This window comes from Schistocerca cancellata, chromosome 6, assembly GCF_023864275.1.
Source record: "Schistocerca cancellata isolate TAMUIC-IGC-003103 chromosome 6, iqSchCanc2.1, whole genome shotgun sequence".
NCBI classification, from domain to species: domain Eukaryota; kingdom Metazoa; phylum Arthropoda; class Insecta; order Orthoptera; family Acrididae; genus Schistocerca; species Schistocerca cancellata.
The window spans coordinates 574,979,961-575,004,606 of NC_064631.1; the positions used below are offsets into that span (position 1 = coordinate 574,979,961).

At 40.3% G+C, this 24,646-nt stretch overlaps 1 protein-coding gene across 1 annotated transcript in view; it reads left to right on the forward strand.

The window, feature by feature from the left end:
• Nucleotides 1-23,452, forward strand: part of LOC126190679 (gamma-tubulin complex component 6) — a 253,518-nt gene extending 230,066 nt beyond the window's left edge. The window contains exons 16-17 of the mRNA XM_049931129.1: nt 7,291-7,508; nt 23,157-23,452. Coding sequence (XP_049787086.1) covers nt 7,291-7,508; nt 23,157-23,409 — 471 coding nt within the window. The 3' untranslated portion in view covers nt 23,410-23,452. The remainder of the gene's footprint in view (nt 1-7,290; nt 7,509-23,156) is intronic.
• The last annotated feature ends 1,194 nt before the right edge of the window (nt 23,453-24,646 follow it).

Consider the following 24,646-nt stretch of genomic DNA (forward strand, 5'->3'; position numbering starts at 1 on the left):
GAACAAGGTTTTGGCCAAAAGGTGTCCTTCTGAATCGGACAAAACACACACACACATATATATATATATATATATACCTAAAAACCAAGATGATGTGACTTACCAAATGAAAGTGCTGGCAGGTCGACAGACACACAAACAAACACAAACATACACACAAAATTCAAACTTTCGCAACAAACTGTTGCCTCATCAGGAAAGAGGGAAGGAGAGGGAAAGACGAAAGGATGTGGGTTTTAAGGGAGAGGGTAAGGAGAGGGTAAGGAGTCATTCCAGTCCCGGGAGCGGAAAGACTTACCTTAGGGGGAAGAAGGGACGGGTATACACTCGCACACATACACATATCCATCCACACATATACAGACACAAGCAGACATATTTAAAGACAAAGAGTTTGGGCAGAGATGTCAGTCGAGGCAGAAGTGCAGAGGCAAAGATGTTGTTGAATGACAGGTGAGGTATGAGCGGCGGCAACTTTAAATTAGCGGAGATTGAGGCCTGGTGGATAACGGGAAGAGAGGATATATTGAAGAGCAAGTTCCCATCTCCGGAGTTCGGATAGGTTGGTGTTTGCGGGAAGTATCCAGATAACCCGGACAGTGTAACACTGCGCCAAGATGTGCTGGCCGTGCACCAAGGCATGTTTAGCCACAGGGTGATCCTCATTACCAACAAACACTGTCTGCCTGTGTCCGTTCATGTGAATGGACAGTTTGTTGCTGGTCATTCCCACATAGAATGCATCACAGTGTAGGCAGGTCAGTTGGTAGATCACGTGGGTGCTTTCACACGTGGCTCTGCCGGCTGCCCCATTGTAGCTGGTTACCAAGCCCCCACAGAACGTATCTCTGCCTACGTAGATCAACACCTTCAACCCATTACATGTAGTCTCCCACCCTTCATCAAAGACACCAACCACTTTCTCCAACGCCTGGAAGCCTTACCCAATATATAGCGCTGGCAGGTCGATAGACACACAAACAAACACACACATACACACAAAATTCAAGCTTTCGCAACAAACGGTTGCTTCGTCAGAAAAAGGGAAGGAGAGGGAAAGACGAAAGGATGTGGGTTTTAAGAGAGAGGGTAAGGAGTCATTCCAATCGCGGGAGCAGAAAGACTTACCTTAGGGGGAAAAAAGGACAGGTATACACTCGCGCACACACACACATATCCATCCGCATATACACAGACACAAGCAGACATTTGTAAAGGCAAAGAGTTTGGGCAGAGATGTCAGTTGAGGCAGAAGTACAGAGGCAAAGATGATGTTGAAAGACAGGTGAGGTACGAGCGGCGACAAATTGAAATTAGAAATTAGCGGAGATTGAGGCCTAGCAGATAGCGAGAAGAGAGGATATGCTGAAGGGCAAGTTCCCATCTCCGGAGTTCTGACAGTTCTGCACACAAACCCAGTCACTCCCATCTACTCAATCTCCCACTTCCAGCTCTACTCCCTCCAAAACCTCAAAATTCCAATCAACACAATCTGGAACCACAACACCCCAATTCAGTAGTTAACCTTTCCTCCAAACCTCTCTCCCAATCCGAAACCTCTGTCCTATCCAAAGGCCTCACCTTCAGCCACACTCCCAGATTTAACCAAACAGCCCTCGTCAAAGATTTACTGTCCTACACCCGTACTCTCTGCTGGAAATATCACTTTGCCACGAAGAAAAATGATCCTAATCCTACTCCTAATGATCCAACTCCCCAAGACACTATCCAAATTGAACCCTGCCTGGAACAGTTCCGTCCTCCGTCACAGTGGGACCCAGCTCCTCTTCCTCAAAATCACCTTCTCCTAACCTTCCAGGAATTTCTGACTTCCAGCCTTGCCTCTCAATCCTTCTTAAAAAACCTTAATGTTACTCCCAACATCACCACTGCTGAAGCCCAGGCTATCCGTGATCTGAAGGCTGACCAATGCATCGTCATTCTCCCGGCGGAAAAGGGTTCCACGACTGTGGTACTTGATCATCGGGAGTATGTGGCTGAGGGACTGCGTCAGCTTTCAGACAACACTACTTACAAAGTTTGCCATGGTAATCCCATTCCTGATGTCCAGGCGGAGCTTCAAGGAATCCTCAGAACCTTAGGCCCCCTACAAAACCTTTCACCTGACTCCATCACCCTCCTGACCCCACCAACACCCCGCACCCCTACCTTCTACCTTCTTCCTAAAATTCACAAACCCAATCATCCCGGCCGTCCCACTGTAGCTGGTTACCAAGCCCCCACAGAACGCATCTCTGCCTACGTAGATCAACACCTTCAACCCATCACATGCAGTCTCCCATCCTTCATCAAAGACACCAACCACTTTCTTGAACGCCTGGAATCCCTACCCAGTCTGTTACCCCCGGAAACCATCCTTGTAACCATTGATGCCACTTCCTTATACACAAATATTCCGCATGTCCAGGGCCTTGCTGCGTTGGAGCACTTCCTTTCACGCCGATCACCTGCCACCCTACCTAAAACCTCTTTCCTCATTACCTTAGCCAGCTTCATCCTGACCCACAACTTCTTCACTTTCGAAGGCCAGACATACCAACAATTAAAGGGAACAGCCATGGGTACCAGGATGGCCCCCTCGTACGCCAACCTATTCATTATTCATTATTGATGACATTGTCATGATCTGGACTCACAGTGAAGAAGAACTCCAGAATTTCCTCTCGAACCTCAACTCCTTTGGTTCCATCAGATTCACCTGGTCCTAATCCAAATCCCATGCCACTCTCCTTGACGTTGACCTCCACCTGTCCAATGGCCAGCTTCACACGTCCGTCCATATCAAACCCACCAACAAGCAACAGTACCTCCATTATGACAGCTGCCACCCATTCCACATCAAACGGTCCCTTCCCTACAGCCTAGGTCTTCGTGGCAAACGAATCTGCTCCAGTCCGGAATCCTTGAACCATTACACCAACAACCTGAAAACAGCTTTTGCATCCCGTAACTACCCTCCCGACCTGGTACAGAAGCAAATAACCAGAGCCACTTCCTCATCTCCTCAAACCCGGAACCTTCCACAGAAGAACCCCAAAAGTGCCCCACTTGTGACAGGATACTTTCCGGGACTGGATCAGATTCTGAATGTGGCTCTCCAGCAGGGATACGACTTCCTCAAATCCTGCCCTGAAATGAGATCCATCCTTCATGAAATCCTCCCCACTCCACCAAGAGTGTCTTTCCGCCGTCCACCTAACCTTCGTAACCTCTTAGTTCATCCCTATGAAATCCCCAAACCACCTTCCCTACCCTCTGGCTCCTACCCCTGTAACCGCCCCCGGTGTAAAACCTGTCCCATGCACCCTCCCACCACCACCTATTCCAGTCCTGTAACCCGGAATGTGTACACGATCAAAGGCAGAGCCACGTGTGAAATCACCCACGTGATCTACCAACTGACCTGCCTACACTGTGAAGTGTTCTATGTGGGAATGACCAGCAACAAACTGTCCATTCGCATGAATGGACACAGGCAGACAGTGTTTGTTGGTAATGAGGATCACCCTGTGGCTAAACATGCCTTGGTGCACGGCCAGCACATCTTGGCACAGTGTTACACCGTCCGGGTTATCTGGATACTTCCCACTAACACCAACCTGTCAGAACTCCGGAGATGGGAACTTGCCCTTCAGCATATCCTCTCTTCTCGCTATCCGCCAGGCCTCAATCTCCGCTAATTTCTAATTTCAATCTGCCACCGCTCATACCTCACCTGTCTTTCAACATCATCTTTGCCTCTGTACTTCCGTCCCGACTGACATCTCTGCCCAAACTCTTTGCCTTTACAAATGTCTGCTTGTGTCTGTGTATGTGTGGATGGATATGTGTGTGTGTGCGAGTGTATACCTGTCCTTTTTTCCCCCTAAGGTAAGTCTTTCCGCTCCCGGGATTGGAATGACTCCTTACCCTCTCCCTTAAATCCCATATCCTTTTGTCTTTCCTTCTCCTTCCCTCTTTCCTGACGAGGCAACCGTTGGTTGCGAAAGCTAGAATTTTGTGTGTATGTTTGTGTTTGTTTGTGTGTCTATCGACCTGCCAGCGCTTTTGTTTGGTAAGTCTCATCATCTTTCTTTTTAAATATATATATATATATATATATATATATATATATATATATATATATATATATATATATATATATATATATATGTAAATGGCATCACCCCCAAAGGCATCACACTTAAAGTTCCCCTCTCTGGCTGCAACCCTTCTTTCCATCAGTCCCTATACCAGTTGGTTGGTGTCTTTGATGAAGGATGGGAGACTGCATGTGATGGGTTGAAGGTGTTGATCTACGTAGGCAGAGATGCGTTCTGTGGGGGCTTGGTAACCAGCTACAATGGGACGGCCGGGATGATTGGGTTTGTGAATTTTAGGAAGAAGGTAGAAGGTAGGGTTGTGGGGTGTTGGTGGGGTCAGGAGGGTGATGGAGTCAGGTGAAAGGTTTTGTAGGGGGCCTAAGGTTCTGAGGATTCCTTGAAGCTCCGCCTGGACATCAGGAATGGGATTACCATGGCAAACTTTGTAAGTAGTGTTGTCTGAAAGCTGACGCAGTCCCTCAGCCACATACTCCCGACGATCAAGTACCACAGTCGTGGAACCCTTGTCCACCGGGAGAATGATGATGGATTGGTCAGCCTTCAGATCATGGATAGCCTGGGCTTCAGCAGTGGTGATGTTGGGAGTAGCATTAAGGTTTTTTAAGAAGGATTGAGAGGCAAGGCTGGAAGTCAGAAATTCCTGGAAGGTTAGGAGAAGGTGATTTTGAGGAAGAGGAGGTGGGTCCCGCTGTGACAGAGGACGGAACTGTTCCAGGCAGGGTTCAATTTGGATAGTATCTTGGGGAGTTGGATCATTAGGAGTAGGATTAGGATCATTTTTCTTCGTGGCAAAGTGATATTTCCAGCAGAGAGTACGGGTGTAGGACAGTAAATCTTTGACAAGGGCTGTTTGGTTAAATCTGGGAGTGGGGCTGAAGGTGAGGCCTTTGGATAGGACAGAGGATTGGGAGAGAGGTTTGGAGGAGAGGTTAACTACTGAATTGGGGTGTTGTGGTTCCAGATTGTGTTGATTGGAATTTTGAGGTTTTGGAGGGAGTGGAGCTGGAAGTGGGAGATTGAGTAGATGGGAGAGACTGGGTTTGTGTGCAATGAGAGGAGGTTGAGGTTTGCTGGAAAGGTTGTGAAGGGTGAGTGAGTTGCCTTTCCGGAGGTGGGAAACCAGGAGATTGGATAGTTTTTTAAGGTGGAGGGTGGCATGCTGTTCTAATTTGCGGTTGGCCTGTAGGAGGATGCTCTGAACAACCGGTGTGGATGTGGGAGAGGAAAGATTGAGGACTTTTATTAGGGACAGGAGTTGATGGGTGTGTTGATTGGCTGAGTGGATGTGTAGGTGAAGGATTAGGTGGGTGAGGGCAATGGATTGTTCGGTTTGGAACTGGTATAGGGACTGATGGAAAGAAGGGTTACAGCCAGAGATGGGAACTTTAAGTGTGAGGCCTTTGGGGGTGATGCCAATATATATAATAGAGGGAAACATTCCACGAGGGAAAAATATATATATATATATATAGACACACACACACACACATGATCACTGTCTCTGGTTGCCAAGACGAGGCTGTGTTGGCATGAATGTGTGAGTATGTATGATTTCTAATTCGGAAGAAGGCCTTTTGGCCAAAAGCTTACTTGTTTAGCAGTCTTTTTGCTGTGCCTGTCTGTGGAACTCAACATTTCCTGTATATGATGAGTAGCTCTCTATCCTTTTCATAATATTGTATTTACGGCATATTTATTGTAGTAAATGTTCTCGTCCAATTATAACATTAATTCTGTTTGAAAATATAAGCTTTCTTGAATGTATGAGTGCAGGTTGTAGACATATGGTTGATGACATACAGAAGTTTAGGTCTGGCTGTGGAGCATGCTCGGATAGCCTCGTGGTAAGGCAACCACTTGCAATAAGTGGGAAATACTGATTCAAGTCCTGGTCCGGCACAAATTTTCATTCTCATCATTCCATTATACAGCTGATGGTTGTCCATATTCACAACTGCAAGTGCATTTCATGTGTTCTCTTGAGTAGTCCGTAACTTGAGATATGGATGGGGGGCTTTTTTACCTCTAGAGGATGCCATTATCATTAAACCATATCCTAGAACTGTATATCCTTGGAAAAAAATCTACACCAGCAGTTTTCTGTTGCTTTCAACTGTTTGCTATACCAGCATAGCAAGTCCATGTTAGCTTATGTTACAAGACCACATCAGTCAATCATCCAAATTGTTGCCCTAAAACCACTGGCAAGGCTGTTGCCCCACTACCTCTCTCCCATTCCAGGGACCAAATGTTAGTCTGGCCTCTTCACAACACCCTTCTAATGTTGTTGCACTTAAAGGATATCTGCCTGTATTGATGAGGTACACAATCCACTCCACTGCAGCAAGATCCATGGTTCATTGGGTAGCAATTACTAAATGATAAATCCATGGGTTGAGTGAGAGCAAGGCGGATGATGGATCTTCATTTCCCCTACTTTTGTATTTGTGTGCTTCTGTGTACTAGTTGCAGAAAAGAAAACTTCTCATCTCCAAACACCGAGGTCTATGATTGGTGATTAAGACTCTGGACTAGTGGTATAATTAATAAATGTTAAATTGATACATTATAATTGTGGTCTTCATTTACAGCCAACATGACTAACCATAATACTAGAGTGATAAGAGGAGCAGGGTCCAGATCCTTGCCTTGCCCTCCTGATCTAAGTTTACTTTTGTCTCATTAAGTCATTGTGAATGGATTCTGGAATACTTCATTAAACAGGACACACAGTTCCCTCCTTCTCCTCCTCCTCCTCCTCCACCACCACCACCACCACCACCACCACCACCAACTGAACTAATACTTTTGACTAATGATTTCAATATTTATGAGGTGTTAAGACTATGATATTCCTTCCCATCAATGTAGTGAAAGTGCATTTTTGTGTTTATTTCTAGTTGGAAGAGATTTTTACAGTATTTTTATGCCATGTTCGTGGTATAATCTGTACTCTTCAGTAAGCATCAAACTACTTACATACCAGTACAATAAGCATGGTATGCTTGAACAACAACAAGAAGAAAAAAGATCACACATTATTATTTGTGCCAAAGTCAAAGCTGAAGTATTATAGTTGTAAATACAAATATATAGTTAACTGATACAAAATGTACTGAAACCAAATAAGAAGTGCTTTGTTTGCAATTATTTTACTTCTGCACAGGACCTTAAGTTGCCTGCAAATTACACTAGAAATGAACATCATCGGATACATCTGTGTCGTCATGAAATGATGCAGTTTGTCCATGGCCTGCAAATTTATATAATGTCCACTGTGTTGCAAGTTAGCTGGGCAGAATTTGAAGTATTACTTGGAAATGCTGTTTCCCTTGATGACCTTTATCGCTTCCACGCAAGCTATCTCAAGACAATATTATACAAGTAAGTTATCTCTAATAATTTTAATGTAATAATAGTAGTAGTAGTGTTAGTAGTAGTAGAAGAAGAAGCTGTGTTGTATTGATATTATGATTGTCATCAGATTGGACTTTGGAAATGTCCACAAAAGATATCCAGGGAACTCATTATAATTGATTGCAAGAAATGTCCTCAGACCTTCTGCTTGCTATGCAAGCTGTTTCCCCAAAATTTTTAGTGATCCTTTTGCTTTTATTTTTATTAATGTCTTAGTAATCTCAACTACATCTTTGAATGTTTTACCAGTAATGTTGTTCTGCATCATTTGTATGAAATAACGCTGAGGTTTTTACAATCCAACAACAGAGACTGGAGGCAGAGTATTAGTGTGTGACTAGCAGAGAGTGTAATATTACCTGAAGGAACTAGTTCACTTGAAACTTAATTACAGCATGCACCATTCCAGTATACATAAACCTATGAGGTTCTTTGTTAATTAATGGGCTAAACATTAAAGATATATCCTTCTATAATCTACTAATTATGTATAGCAGATAATCATCTTTTAAAAGTGGTAATCTTTGTTCCCAGGACATGTGTAGTTAAGGCTGTGAAAAAGAAATAAAGTTTCTCACAAGGATATCAGTAAAACACATTTGCTGAAATGGCTTGTAGGAAAGAGGGGGTATGAAATGTAAAAACTTTGCAAAATTACTGTTCCTTCCTTTGTAGGGGACAGACTACATTCTACGTAAGTGGCAAGAAGACCTGATGCAAAGAAAAGTAAGACTCAGAACAAGACAGGTAAATGTGGAAAAGCGGAATATCTGCTACAAACAGATGGTTGTTGCACAAGACAGAACCTAAGGGAACAGGATTTTTGAGAAACTGTGGTCAACTGGTGGCAATATTTTTATTTCCAGTCACTGAATTTGGGGATGTTACAGTGGAAGTAGAACGAAATAGATATAGGCTGTGTACTCTGTTCGACAGTGAAGTCAAATAACATGATATGTTCACAATATTTATGATATTTTCACATGCATTGCACTCTGTGTCAGGTAAGACAAATAATGGTTATTTAAAAGCTGTATAACTGTGTAATACAGTTTTATGTTACCCATCAAGAATAACTGTGACATAGAAATCTATTATTGTCACTGTATTACCTAAGTGGTTTGTGCTGGAGGCTACTGGCTATAGAGGATGCATTTGGCTAAACGTCATGGTTCTTCTAAGCATCATTGATGTCTGTCACATGGATTCCAAAGCCATTCCTATTTTATTTATTTATTTATTTTTTTTTTTTTTAACTATACATCCATATAAATCCACTCAGAACTCGACAAAACATTCCAGTTGTTAGATTATATCACTGAAAATAATCAATTTTTGAAAATATAATGTAATTGGATTGGATAGATAGAAATTCTGCTCACCAAGCAATAGCAGGAGAACACACATATAAAGATATTTAAGTTTGCAAGCTTTTGGAGCCAGCAGATCCTTCGTCTGGCAGAAGGGTTGCAGGACAAGGAATAAAGGTGAAGGAAAAGGACTGATGAAGTTTAGGAAAAGGGGTAGAGTTTGGAAAAGTCTTCCAGAACCCCAGGTCAAGGGAGACTTACTGGAAAGGTGAGAAGGAAAGACTGATTTTTAGGAGCTGCACAAGATTTGAAAACCTGAGAGCATAAAGGTGGAAGGTAAGGTAATATGTAAGACAGAGATTACTGACAAAATATCATGCACAAGTTAATAAGAGTGGAAACTCAGTGCAGTGTGTGGGGGAGGGGGGGGGGGGGGGGGCGATAGGTCAGAAAATAAAATATATTGAAAACTAAAATGGAGTGAGGAAAGGAATAGTTACTATGAAGAAATGCTGAGACCAAAGAAATTAATGTAAATCAATGCCAAGCTGGTGGTGAGAACCAAAGACATGTAGTGCCAGCAAAGCCGTGAAGATGGCTCTTTCCTCTGCCAGCCTTTTCGTGGGTCACTTGGAGGACGCTTTTCTGTGATCCATAAGCCTTCAGCCCCTGGTTTTGACACATTGATGACATCTTTGCCACAAGGCCTGGTAGTGAGGTTGACCTGTTAAAAATTTTGGAATCCGTAAATACATTCTCCCAACTGAATTTCACGTGGTCGTGTTCCGAATCCCATGCTACTTTCCTTGACTTTGATCTCATCCCCACTGAAGGTCAGTTGCACACTTCTGCTCACATTGTACCTACTAACAAACAGCTGTACTTATGTTTTGACAGATGCCATCCTTTCCATGTCAAATGTTCCTTTCGATACAGCTTTGGCATTTGAGGCAAACATATTTGTTAGATGCAGACTTTTTACACAACACATCACCATTCTCATCTCAGCCTTCAGTGGATATAATTACCCTACTAGCCAAGTTCAAAAGCAGATTTCCCAGGCCATCACATCCAATCCTCATACTGCTTCCAAAAACCAGCTTAGGAGCACACCTCTTGTCTCTCAGTATTGTCCTGTGCTTGAATGTATTAAACAGTTACTTCAACAAGGTTATGACTTGCTAAAATCATGTTCTGAAATGAGATCCATTCTGTCCAACATTTTGCCCACCACACCTAGAATAGCTTCCCATTGTACTCCCAAACTCTGCAATATCCTTGTCAGACCCTATGTGGCTGCCTTGCTTTTAGTTCTCTATGTCATTCATTTTCTGTCTCTTTCCCCCTCTATCACAAATTGTGCACTTAGCTTACTGCTCTTATTAAGTCATTCATAATGTTTTGGCAGTAATGTCTTGTGTATTACCTCATCTTCCACCTTTAAGCTCTCACATTTTCAAATCTCATCCAGTGCAATCCTCAACAATCAGTCTTTCCTTCTCATCCTGTCTGGTAAATCGCCTCTGACTTGAGGTTCTGGGTGACTTTTCCAAAGTCTCTTCATTTCCTAAATCTCACCAGTTTTTTTCCCCCTTCACCCCTCTTCCTTCCCTTTCAATCATTCTGCCAGAAGGAGGAGCCACTGGCTCTAAAACCTTTCAAACTTAGCTATCTTTATATGCCAGTTCTTAGGTTAGATACAGAAAGAGAGACATCCTCATGAGCCAGATGAACTTAACTAGAACTACTTCATAGTTAACAATAAAAATGCTCGTGTAATTCTTCAAAATAAAAATTGACCTTCTAAGATCTGGAATGTGTTGGAAAAACAGATCCATCAAACATGGAGACAGTGTACATATTGCAATCACAATCTTGCCATCCACCTGTATCTGTATTTTGCATTTGAAGTGTGAATCAGAAGAAGATTGGGAATTATCTCCATGGGAATATGTGAATTCAGTTTGACTATCAAAAGTTTGTTTCTGTACAACTTCACAAGGACTCTGTACAGCTCTCACCTCCCCTCTCCCCCTCCCCTTGTTGTCAACTCACTCATGAGGACGTTTTCTGGTGTTTTAGACCCCCTCCCCCTCTTCAACATACATATATAATGTGAGGAAACGGGTCAGTAAATATAAGGCAGAGGTACCATTAATGTTAATCAGATTAAAGTAAAAGTTAGGAAGATAGTTATTTCTGTTTGTTAAATATAACAAAAAGAGAATGTTGCTCCTCTCTGTGATTAAAAACTTGGATGATTTGTTGTGTTGTGTCGCATGGTATAGAAAAGTGAATGTGAAGTAATAAAGTATGGGAAGGTTTTGCCACGGGCTGATAACAGTGTTTAAGTATAATTATGAAAGTGTAGGGAATTTTGTTGCAGATTAAAAAGATGTCACAACCTTTCTAACAGATAATGTTGAAAAAGACATAAGTCTCTGAAGTGTCTCATCTATCAGACTGTCTAAATATTGTATAAAAAGTCTGTTAAAGAAACAAAAGTAATCAGTTAAGCTATTTATTCATCATACCAATATCAGTGAGAAATTATGAATATGTCTGGTATCAGAGTCTCATATCAGAAAAGTAAAAATGTTTTGCAATTACTGCGAGAGTTGCATCCAGATAGGAGCTGGTTATTCTGAATGGTTTACTGCAAGGAAATAGTGTGCAACTGAGCGGTACATTGCCCCTGCTTCTGTTCATCACTCCGACGGATGAAGTAATGAAGAGAAAGAAACAAAAAGCTGGAAGAAATTCAATGCATTTATCTTTATAAATGGTGGCCAGAAGCATGTCAGAACTAGTGCAACAAAAATCAAACATATGAAACCACCAGTGGAAACAGTGTGGCCTAAAAATCAGTCACACTAAACAGTTGAGATACCAGTAAGCGGACATAGGTTACAGGTGAACATCAACCAATATGGAGAAAAGCTAGTTAATTCTGACTACTTTCAGTGGTTTGCTAGTATCATAATTGGACACACCAAGTCTCCCACAGGAGTCACAAAAAAGAATTCAAAAAGGAGCTCACTTTGACCAACGAGTTAGGACTCTCCTATGGGACAACCAAATATCTTTAAGATCCAGGAAAATCCATCATCTTGCATTTTTTACTAATAACTATATATGCCCTTGAAAGCTAAACTATCAACAGTAGAAAAATTAAGTTCTTGAGGTAAGTGCTCCAGAAGAATAAGGGAAAAATGATGTCAAGAAATGACAGCAAAGCAACCAGTATGCAAAACCACTTCAATTTTGAAATGGTTTGCACATGTAAAGAGGATGGATCAAACAAGAATAGTGTGAAAAGTTTTGAAAAGAAACTTGAAGGCAAGAGACATAGATGCTGGCCAAAAAACTGTGGATAATTCAAATGAAACAGGATTTGCTAGGAAGAGGAGTGGAATGGACTCAAATCAAGACGAAAAAATGTACCTGGACAGTCAACAACGAAAAGTGATCTTACATCACATCTGACCAACTGGAGATGAATGATGATGATGATGATGATGATGATGACAATCAGTAACAGAATAAAACAGTTCTCTCTGACACCTGCCACAAGATGATTATCAAAAAATTTATGACTTATTACATTTTCACAGTTCATGCAGTAAAACTTCACCATCTGATATGGCATTTTAATTTATTAGTTCTTTACTACTAATTCTGTTCACAACACTTTTTAAAAACACAATCTACAAATAAAACTGAATGCACCTGCAAAATTATATTATTGTACTACACATAGTACAGGAGGTGTGACATAATAAACATTGCTAGAAAGGTTGTCACATTTTTTAAAATCTGCAACAAAGTTCCCTACACTTTCATAATTATATTTAAACATTTTAGATTTTGCTTAAAAGAAAGTGCAAATTACGTAGACTATACTCAACCAGTGTTTGATAGAGAGAGCACTTAGTGACTTCCTACAAACTTTAAGCATAATTTCAAATCTTTTCAAAACTTTTTTTTTTTCATTTTCGTACTTAACATCTAATATTGAACACATGAACTCATTTGTAATGTAATCAGACATTTAAAGCTGTTTTATACAGAGTAGTAGAATTCCTTAAGGAATTGGGGGTTTACTGGTTTAACAGAATTTATGTCGGAAAAATTCTCATGCAGCATATTTAATAAAATTGACAAAGAGACATATCAGAGAGTATATACTATAACACAACATGAAAAGACAAGGAACGTATTTACACATTATTCACAGTATGTAACAACACAATGAGGATGAAGAAAAATGATTAACTCTTAACATGCCAGCAGGCTTTTATTTCTTATTGTAATAATAATTAACATTTTCCTTAATTTTTAAATTCTTTTAGCAATTACAAATTTTATCCACTTGACATCTTGTGCATGAGTTCAGCATAAAATGAACATAATTTACAACAAAAAGATGTTAAAGACTTGAAGATGACAGCAACGACTGTTGAAACTGGTCATCTTGAATAAAAAAATTTTTATGCGATGTTGGCTTTTGAATGGTTTTTAACAATTAAAACAGATTGCTCTTCAGTACTCTGAAAGGCCACCCAATAATTCATCAGCAACCCGTGCATTTTCTACATGCCCAATATCATTCACGTACAAACATTAAATCAGAAGTTCGCACTTTTGCACCAGTCAATAAGAAGGTCCTTTTAGCGTCATCAGACATCCTCTGAATTTATAATTATTAAATTACCTCTTTAATTAAATTCTTCTCTAAAGACATCCTTACCAACTTGTATATCTCATTTTAAAATCTTATTTCCCTCTTCTCATGGCATCAGTTCTTTGTAGCAGAATATTAATATTAGCTCTGCCATCTCGTTTATGTGTGACTGGCTAACATCTTAATGGGCACAAATGGGGTTGGAATGTGAACAGTGCAAAATGTTTTCTCATAGAACAGACATAATTTTACATTAAGTAGAGAATACCAACTGCTCACTTCTTCCTGCATTTTCTTCTCACTCATAATTTAACTCGGTCAAAATAATCATTAGTCTGCCAAACTACTTAATTTGTCATAATACACTTGAGTATTGTTGAACATTTTATTTAAAGGACTGTAATTTCTCATTCCACTAAAACTTCATTTTGGAAAAAAAATTGCACAAAACTACTTTCTTTAAGTCCCCACATCATTTTACGAGCAGCTTCTTGTAACTCAACGGAATAAGATATTGTCCCATGTAATGAAAAGATAGTACACTTTTTAAAGAAGTCAAAAAACAGATTTAGAGAATTGCAGTGCTGTATCACTGGTGGTCATTTATTACAGAATTGTGGAAGTTGTGCTGTGCTCATGAAGACTAAATTAGTTATACCCAGCAAGGTAGCACAGTGGAAAGACACTAGACCATTGTTTGGAAGGATGGTGGTGCAGGTCTCAATCTGGCCATCTAGATTTAGGTTTTTCATGGTTTCCGTGAGTCATTTAAAACATCGAGCAGTTTATGATCATGTTACCACATAAGCATCAAGGAGCTGCCAACAGTAGCCAGATAGCGCTCATTTTCTGGAGATTACTTCTACACAAAGATGAAACCAGTCCTTAATAAAATATTATTGTGATCTAGACTGCTATTTTAACCCAGTTGTATCACCAGATCACTTTTACTCCTCTGGAACTTGTCCAAATTTGTGATTTAAGACATACACTGGACTGTTTCCGCTGAAAAGAATGTGACTGATTTCCTTCGATAATCTGAGCTTGTGATCCATCTCATCAATGATGAAACATTAACTCTTAAACTTAATTTTAGATAATTCATGTGTAGGGACAAGAATGGATTCTGTAAGAATCAGTTTTGTTAAGTTTTAGTCAATGTGTTTGATACAATGGTTCTTAGCTTCTGAAAATCCTTTGCAGCATCAATGAAAACTCTTCACTAATGAACACATAAATGACCAGCTCTCACCTACTGACTGAATTTCTAAAATATGTGGTTCAACAGGTAAATTTCATACATTTTGTTTTTGGTTGATGAAGGGCTTTGTGTTTTCAACTGAAGGTTTGAAGTGACTGGTCTGTGCACATGAACATGTAAGAACCTATTTATTACCTTAGTTATTTTTCAATCTGTATTCCTTATGGTTGGCAGTGCAAGTTAAATGTCCCTTCGGTTGTTACACACTTTGGATATTTGTTCTGAGTTGACTGTAGTAAGTAGCAAACCTCATGCAGTTTGTCAAAGATTCCAACAATAGTTAGCTGAAAAACACTAGAATAAGTCAACGCTAATTGAAAGAAAAAAATCAGGCCACTTTGTGCTAAAATTTTCTATGATCAGGAAGTACAACTACTTTTGTTATTTAGGCATTAGACTGTGGTCTAAGGCATTTTTCTGTGCCTAACATTTTACCTGCTTTATGTGGAGATGTTACCAGAGGCTATAAAGACACTGATGATGTCTCCAGCATTAGGAGACAAAACATTAGGCCCAGAAACATGCCATGGCCTAATGCCCAAATGACAAAATTCATCAATGATTTAAATACCAGTTGTGAAAGCCTGCATTGTAAGAACAGCTCTTGCAATCAATAACCAGGGAATAAAACCCTTATTAATTTGACAAAATCAGGTCAGTGTAAACATAGGCTTCCATGGTCATTGTCAGTGTTAATAAAATTCTCCTGGGCTGTTGACCGCATTTTCAATATATAAAACTGCCCAATGTTTCGGCCAGTATTGCAAATGCTGTCCTCAGGGCTTTGTGCTGAGCTGTAGTAGTGGTCAAAATATTGGACAATTTTATATATTGACAATGTGATCAACAGCCCAGAAGAATTTTATTGACAAAATCATGTCATTTTATGTGCATGTGTTTTCACTAAAACCAAATAATGGAAAATCCTGGATATAATACAACAGTGTGGAAAGAAAAGATTGATTCTCACCACGCAGGGGAGGTGTAGAGTTGCAAAGAGGCACAACAAAAAAGACTGCTAAAATATTAAGCTCTTGGACAAAGTCTTTCTTCCAAAATAGAAAACACATTCACACAAGCACAACTCTCACCCACATGGCCACTGTCTCTAGACAGTGGAGCCTGATAGTGACTGCATCTGAAGTGAGCAGCAAACTGTTGGATTGGATGCTGGGGTAAGGAGTAGGTGTGGGATTGGAAGGGTGAGAGATAGCAGGGTGAGGGTGGGGGAAAGTGCTGTGTTGTGTGAATGTGTAGGGAGATGGTGTGGACAGAATAGGGCTACGAGGTGCAGTGTCACAGACTGTGCTGACATGGAGGCGGGTGGGAGAGGGAGCAAAAGGGAAAAAGTTGGGGGGGGGGGGGAGAAGTTAAGAAGGGAAAAGACTGGTAGGAACACTGGTGTGATAGAGGGTATGTGTAGTGCTGGAGTGGGAGCAGTGAAAGGGATAGGTGGTTGGAGGATGGAACTGATCAAGTTAGTGGCTAGGGGGGTTACAGGAACAAAGGATATGTTGCAGGAAGGGTTTCCACCTGGCAATTCATGAAAGCTGGTGTTGATAGGAAGAATCCAGAAGTAGTGGGCTGTGAAGCACTCATTAAAGTGAAGTGTGTTGTGTTGGGCAGCATGTTCAGCAAGTAGGTTTTCCTGCTGTTTCTTGGCCGCAGTTTGGTGGTCCCTATACATGCAGACACACAGCTTTTTAGTTGTTGTGCCCATGTGTAAATGGCACTGTGGTTGAAGCTTGGTTTGTAGATTGTGTGGCTGTTTCCGCAAGTGGCACTGCGTTTGATGGGATAGGAGATGCTTGTGACAGGAGCGGAACAGGTCTTGCATCTAGGTCTACTGCAGGGATATGAGCCAGGAGGCAAGGGGCTGGAAGCAGGAGTGGAGTAGGACAGACAAGAATATTGTGTAGATTTGTTGGGCAGCAATGTACCACTATGGGAGGAGTGTGGAGGATATTCTTCATTTCAGGAAACAATGAGAGGTAGCTGAAATCCTGATGGAGATTGTTATTCAGTTACTCAAATCCTGTGTCATACTGAGTCATGAGAGGAGTCCTCCTTTGTTGCCAGACATTGGGTATGCGGTAGGTGACTGGAGGGACAAGACATAGGAGATCTGTTTCAGGACAAGGCTTGGAGGATAATTGTGGTCTGTGCAGGCCTCAGTCCCTGCAACAGACCTAGATGCAAAACTTGCCCCATACACCCTCCCACTATCAACTAATTCAGTCCTGTCACAGGCAACTCCTACCCCAACAAATGCAGGGCTACCTGTGAAAGCAGCCATGCAATCTACAAACTAAGCCGCAGCCACTATGTCACTTTCTGCGCGGACATGACAACTAACAAGCTGTCTGTCCACATGAATGGCCACCACGAAACTGTGGCCAAGAGACAGCTGGACCATCCAGTTGCTGAACACGCTGTCCAACACAATGTACTTCACTTAAATGACTGCTTTACAGCATGCGTCATCTGGATTCTTCCTGCCAAACTAGGTTATCTGAAATGCGCAAGTGGGAACTCTCCCTATAACAAATCCTTTGTTCCCCTGGTCTCTACCTTCATTAGTCCTCGACCTGTCTATTATCCACCCCTTCCCTGCCCTGACTCCAGCACTAGACATGCCTTCTATCCCACCAACATTCCTACCAATCTTTTTCCCTTTCTCTCCCCTCCCCCTCTCTTTTCTCTCCTCTTCCCCTTTTGCCTCCCTCCCCCCCTCCTGCCCCAGCACAGCCTCTTGACACTGCACCTAGCAGCCTTAGCCTGTCCTCACCATGTCCCTGCACACTCCCATTGCATGGAATCTTGGCTCAACCTTACCCTGCCATCTCTCACCATCCTCACCCCAAACCACCTCCCTACCACCTCCATCCACCCTCTCAGTTTGCAGCTCATTTCAGACACAGCCACAGTTGGGGCCTAGTGCTGAGAGACGGCGGTCATGCGTGTGTGAGTTGTGTCTGAGAGTGTGTGTGTGTTTTCTATTTCAGATGAAGGCTTTTATCTGAAAGCTTAATATTTTAGCAGTCTTTTTCATTGTGCCTCTCTGTGGTTCCAGACCACCTCTATGTGGTGAGTAGCAGTCTACCCTTTCCATGTTGTTCTACAACAAAAGTAAGAGTATTAGTTACTGATCAAAGCAACTAGTTACAATGATGTTTCTGCTTTGGACACTATTTTCACTAATGTTATTTGGCATAAAGTCACCATTGGTTCCTTCATTATCTTCCTTGTATTGATCCTACTTGAAATTTGATTCCACTGCCATACACTAGTTTATCCAGTAAAGGATTGGCAGGTTTCAATCCTATTGTTAATTTACTCAGTGATTAAAATCAGCTGATGGCACATGTTAAAAATTTCAGTGAAATTATTACTGGATGTGTGTACATCTCAACTACACAATGAGTCGTTACCTTTACCCTTTCTGTTGTTTGATAACCAACTGCAATATTTTGGACACTCCATGTGATGCCAGTTGTCTTGACAGGGTTGAAAGCAGACTTCAGGAAAGAACAGTATACTCTGCTGTGAATTAATTTTTTCTAAAAATGTGTTGAAATTAATTCAGACAGCTTTAAAAGCTATAAATGTATTATTGAAATGTCGCATATCTAAGTGACATTTCTTAGCTTTATCTTCATTCAAAAACTAATTGTAGCATCTTCGATTTTCACAAATACATATACTTAACAAGAGTTTGGTATTCTTGATCATATCTTACTTTAAAGTTGAAAGCATTATCATTTTCAGATTAGTTTTACTGAGAATGAATTTATTTACATGAATAGCATGTAATGCATGTCTGATTACATCTGAAGGGCTCAACTAAGGGAAAGTCCCACCCTTGGAGACTTACATCCAAGCACAAATCTGGTAATTAGTGCAGCATATAAGCTACTCTGCTGAATTGTCAGAGCACTTGGTTTAAGTCTTCAAATTGACTTGCCATCAGAACTTCAGTAAACATTTACAACAGTACTAGTAATTGAAGTTATGCATTTTCCCCATAAACAGAGTTGATATCATCACTACTCACACCATTCAATGAGGTAGATGCCACTGGAAACCAGGTTGTAATTGTAGATGTTGGCAGAGAGAGAGAGAGTTGTCATTAACCTCTTGTTCTCTTGGTACTTGCTAGCTTGATTCCTTCCACACCATTACTCTAAGAAAGGACTGATTTCACTTCCTTACCTACATGCTACATCATTATGTAGCTCCCATTACCCATCTAACTGTGGTGGTGCTAATTACAGACAAATATTTGGTTAGCAATAACGGAAATTCCTGGATGAGCAGTACATAAAATAAGGGAAAAGCAGCCATACACCTATAGTGTATCGATGCGTGGAGCACAGAAACACATAACAGAAACCAGCATTCATACTAGCTTTCAAGCAGTAGCTTGATCCGCACACATCAAGCCACTATAGGCAAATGTTTGTTTTTATTTGGTTGAAAAAATTAGCACAGCCCAAATAGATAATATATGTTTCAGAGAAAGTATTGCTCTGTTTTGGACATTTTATGAGTTGTTACTTCTGAATAAAAGCTTTGAAGAATGTTCATCAATCTAAATGGCAGCCTAATTTCCAAATTTATATTTGCACCTGCACCACCAACCAAGTAAATGAGGAACACCTGACTAAAATCTGGCACATGCACGGCAATTGTAGTAAAAGCAGTTACCTGAAACTGGATAAGTATGATCCATACTTTCTATAGCTGCTTGCTTGTTGATAGTTGCAGATTTATTGTGTATCTTATTTTCATATCTTCTCATGATAATAACAAACAGATATTCCACACAAAACATTACAGCAAATGAAATCTTAAAATAATAATAATAATAATAATAATAGAGTGGAAAGGTTAATGAGCAGCCTAGATGAGTTGATCCCAATGGGTAACTGACTAAATATGATCATATTGACAAGTTTATCAACAGCTACTCTTACAATGAAATGCATCGCCTACACTACAGATGAAAATTAGTTTATGTTGACTTTATTCACAACAAATACACTGATTGTTTGTACAAAATCCATTTGATTTATAATTTCAAAGCCATAAAACAATACTCATTTATGGGGACAGTTTGATATGCTGGAGTAAACCATGCAAATGAGAATGGCTGCCTTAAAACCTTTGCCTGCCTATTGGATGGTCCACAAGAAACTGTCATGACCTCTATTTCTCCTGGAACTTTCCTTTTTGATGCTATTCTCTCTGAAATGAAAGTATATTTTATTTAAAAAGAAAACTGCATATAGAACACTTGTGTGCCCCATTCTTGAGTACTGTTTGAGTGTTTGGGATCCCCATCAGCTCTGATTAAAGGAAGCCATCAAAGTAATTGTATTATGTAAATGGTCCACGAACCCAAATGGGAATCCCCAAGGGTAGGAGATGTTCTTTTTGTGAAACACTTCTGAGAAAGTTTAGAGGACGGGGATTTACAACCGATTGCAGAATGATCCTGCTGCCACCAGTGTACATCTCATGTAAGGACCACGGAGACAAGTTAAATCAGGACTCAGACAGAAGCATACAGACAGTTATTTTTCCATCATTCCATTTGCGAGTGGAACAGAAAAGGCGATGACTAAGAGTGGTACATGGTGGCCTGCGGAGTCCATTTGTAGATCTAGAAATGAATTCATATTGTATTTGTACAAGAAGGAAGATGATTCTGTACAAATTACAGCTGCTGCTGGATCTTATAAACTTTCCTGAAATAATTTCAGAGTCAGAATTGTGTGTTACAGTCCACTAGCCAGTATTAAGGACTATGCTGTAACTGTTGAAAAAAAGTGGCCAACATTGTTCAGTATACTGCATCAAAACACATTCATTAAATTAATAGTATTTTTATGCTTAGATTGACAATAAGATAAAATTTCTTGAAAGAAGTAATTTCTCTGTATCAGGCACTGTTTTGTAAAAGCCCAAAACAATAAAATAAATTCTTTGTTTTGAATAAAATAAAGCAACAATATGATGCAGAAGAATGACTTCCTTCAAGGTATGCATTTAATGCTTCCAGTTGGTACTGTTGAGTAGTTTTATGTGTAGTAGCTACCTTGTTCTCAGAACACTTGTATATCTACCAATATTTTAAAAAATCCCTCCAACAGCACATTATGGTTGTGAGGTATCAACTGTGCTGCCAATAAAGTCAATGATCTATTACCATCAGCCATTGAGGGTGTCAATAATTAAAGTCCAGTTTCAAAACACTGTAGAAAGAGAATCACTGTTCAGAATGATGTCAGATTTTAACATCATACTATTGACGCAGGGGGAAACACGAAACACACACGCACACAAAAAAAAAAGAAAAAAGTGAATTGGTAGATAACACTGTAAGCATCTTATCATAAATGGGGTAGGCTACAAAAGACAGATGAATCACAGTTCAACAGACATGGTTTGAGCTGCACATTACACCATCCATACGGTTCAGTGTGCCAGACTGCACAAGTTCGGCGTCAACAGTTGCGGCATTGTTAGTTAGGCAAGTCCATCCACCATTGAATGGGAAAATTGGTTTTAAATTGTCCTGAGACCAAAAACTGCATTGAAACCAAAATGGCATGTTTTCGATTTCCCTGGGACTAGAAACTAGATAAAAACCAAAATAACATTGGTTTTTAATTATATTGAGGCCAAAAACCAAATAAAAATCAAAATAACATTGCTTTTTTAATTGTTCTGAGGCCAAAAACGCATAAAAGCAAAATGACATCAGTTTCTAATTGACACGAGACTGGCGCAAGACATGTTCATTATGCTGTTTTCTGCCACAACTTGAAATCGAGAAACAGCATATTTTACTACAGATCAGAGTGTCTCGGGGGCCATGTGTTTCGCAATGTGTGCCTTCAATTCAGTTACATTCGTAATTGGAATGCTGAACACACCATCTTTCAGGTAAGACCACAGCCACAAGTCATACAGATTAAGACCAAGTGATCTGGTTGGCCAGGCTGTAAGAAAATGACAGCTGGTAATTCTACCATTTCTAAAATACCTCTACAGCAGCCACTTCACTGGTTGCGCAATGTGTGGAGGAGCACCATCTTGCATAACAATGATCCTACCCACACATCCACACTGTTGAAGAGTCGAAATGACATTAGTGTGCACAAGGCTGTCATAGAATTTACCAGTGGCTTTACAGGTAACAGGACCTGCAGGACTCATCTCCTCGAAAAAATACAGCTCTTCAATAAACTATGCCATCAACCTGCATCACACAGTCACATTTGCAGAATGAAATGATAGCGGTTGATATTTGTGTGGATTTTCTGTTGCTCATATTCTGCATATTGGCATGTTACGGGAGATGGAAATGGGCTTCCTCTGTCCACAGAAAGTTCCATGGCTATTCATTGCTCACTTCCATGTGAGCAAGAAATGCCAAAGTAATTGTTTGTCTTGCTGGCAGGTCAGCAGGAAGCAACCCCTGAATATGGTGATTTTGTATGGATAGCAGTGCAGTATGCTTCACAGAATTTTATGCACTATGCTCACAGGCATGTCCAACAGTCAGACAATTCCCCATGCACTGTTGGTTTGCACACCACTGCTCGACCCCTCATGCAGCGCTGTGGCCGCATGTTCAACAGATGTCAGATCAACTGCTTTCCTCCCCCTCCCACATTGCACTTCAAAAGAACCTGTCTTTTTGAATTTTGTAATTGTTTTGAATTTTGTCATCGTTTTATCCAGACCCTTAGCAGACATCAACCCAATGCCTTTTTTCATACCCTTCAATGTGCGGAACATCTGCAGGGCTGCTGGCGTACAGTCACTGTTCTTGTAAAACATCTTTACCAGCAGCATATGATCCTTCATGGAGACAGTCATTTTGGCAACTTAGACAGAAACTGAGGAACAAATGTGTGTGGTGCATCTGTTGGTGTGCATATTCCGATGCTTGCAGTGCCATCTATTGGTCAGATATCCCCCCCCCCCCCCCTCCATCATCCCATGATTTTGTTTCCCCCTGCATCAGTAATATGCTGCTCTCAAATTTTATGTCATTCCAAGCAGTCTCTTTCTACAGCATTCTGAAACTTTAATTATAGACACCCTCTATGTTTGGCAAACAAACATGAAGTCAATTTTTATGTAAATTTATCCATACACCATATCTTGAATGACATAATTCATCTAAAACCCACAGAAATGGAGATTCTTAAGAATATGGCTAAAATATTAATGACAGTGTAAAGATTGGAATGGAAGCTCTGATTATCTTTCAGATTAATTGACACAGTTTACAGTATTCTAAGACTTGAGTGTCATTTATTATGCATGTCTTCTTACATTTGCAGGTGCCTGCTGTTTGAAAAAACAAAACGAATGATGGATTATCTAATGCGGGTGTTTACACTGATTCTGAAGTTCTGTGAAATGGTGCGCAGTGGCCTTAAGATGGATGATTTACTAAAAACATTTAATGACTATCAGAAGGCTGTCAATTATTGGTTGCATTTTGTTAGCCGTATGGCGGACAGTGGTTTCCAACCACACTTTGCAAATCTTGTGTTAAGCCTCAATGTAAGTGGCTATTATAAGAATGTATAATGCCAACTAGTGAAATGTTTAATAAGACTGTTGTTGCACCCAACTTTGTAGTCCTGTTTTTATTCATGACTGTGTATATATGCTTTTTTGTAACAATTTCTCATTTATGCTTGTAAATAGTTATTACAATTAAACTAAATTTGAAAATGACCTATAACTAAATGTCAAAGCTGTGATCAGACACTATGCCAACACATGTGAAGACTGTCTGCAGATTGTTAATGATTTGTGGTGGGTCATGAATATAAATTCAAATTGAGTTGGCAGTCAAAATAATCAAAATAAGTATGTGAGACACAAAGAAAAAGAACAGGGATTAGTTTTGCTGCTTTGCGATCCTTACGATGATATAGAACAATGACTGTATAAATTAGAAACAACTGCCATGTTGGGCAACATTGAGAGAGAGAGAGAGAGAGAGAGAGAGAGAGAGAGAGAGAGAGTACTTGAAAACTCAGTGAGTGAGACAGTTTGACATAGAACATGGCCATGGTGTTGTCAAATCTTGTACTGCCCAGTTGAGTGATAGTTATGCACAAAGTGGTTCAAACATGAGATTTTGATACATTTTGCAACAGCCAACCTATTTCCAAAGTAACTTCACGTACTAGCCTCTCATAGGCTATCTTGCTAAGGGTATACAGTGAGTACTTCAAAAAAGATGAAGTAACAGCATTTGGCCATTGGAGGTAATGTTGTCCATTTTCTTTCAAACAATTAGCCTAGCACAGTGATTTTTCAATAATTTCTTTCATGAACTCATCATACAAGGTTTTGTCTAAGTACCTTATCCCACAGCCCCTTCATTTTATGCATCTTCCCAAGTCTCCATGCCAGTGTCTCAGTTCTCACAGGGAACTAGTCTTGACAAACTAGATATTCAAGCATTACCATGTGTTGTTGTGACTTTATTTCTCATGAACCATCCTTCAAAAATAAACCTCATTTCAGAATATAGCATCCTCATAGTTCCTCTTTCCATAACTGTCCTAGTTTCTTCCATATAGCAAAGGAAAACCAGCAATTGTTTGTAGAATTTTATCTTTCTTTTATTTTCATATCATACCCCACAAAAATTATTATATTGATTTACACGTCAAAGTGAAATTATTAGTTTTCCTTAGAACACCTGTATGCTTACTGATGCATCAAAATGCATCCGAGGTATTTGAAGTGAGAGGGCACAGAATTTTTTATGACATTAATTGGGAAGTCACACTTGAAAGTATTGCCAAAT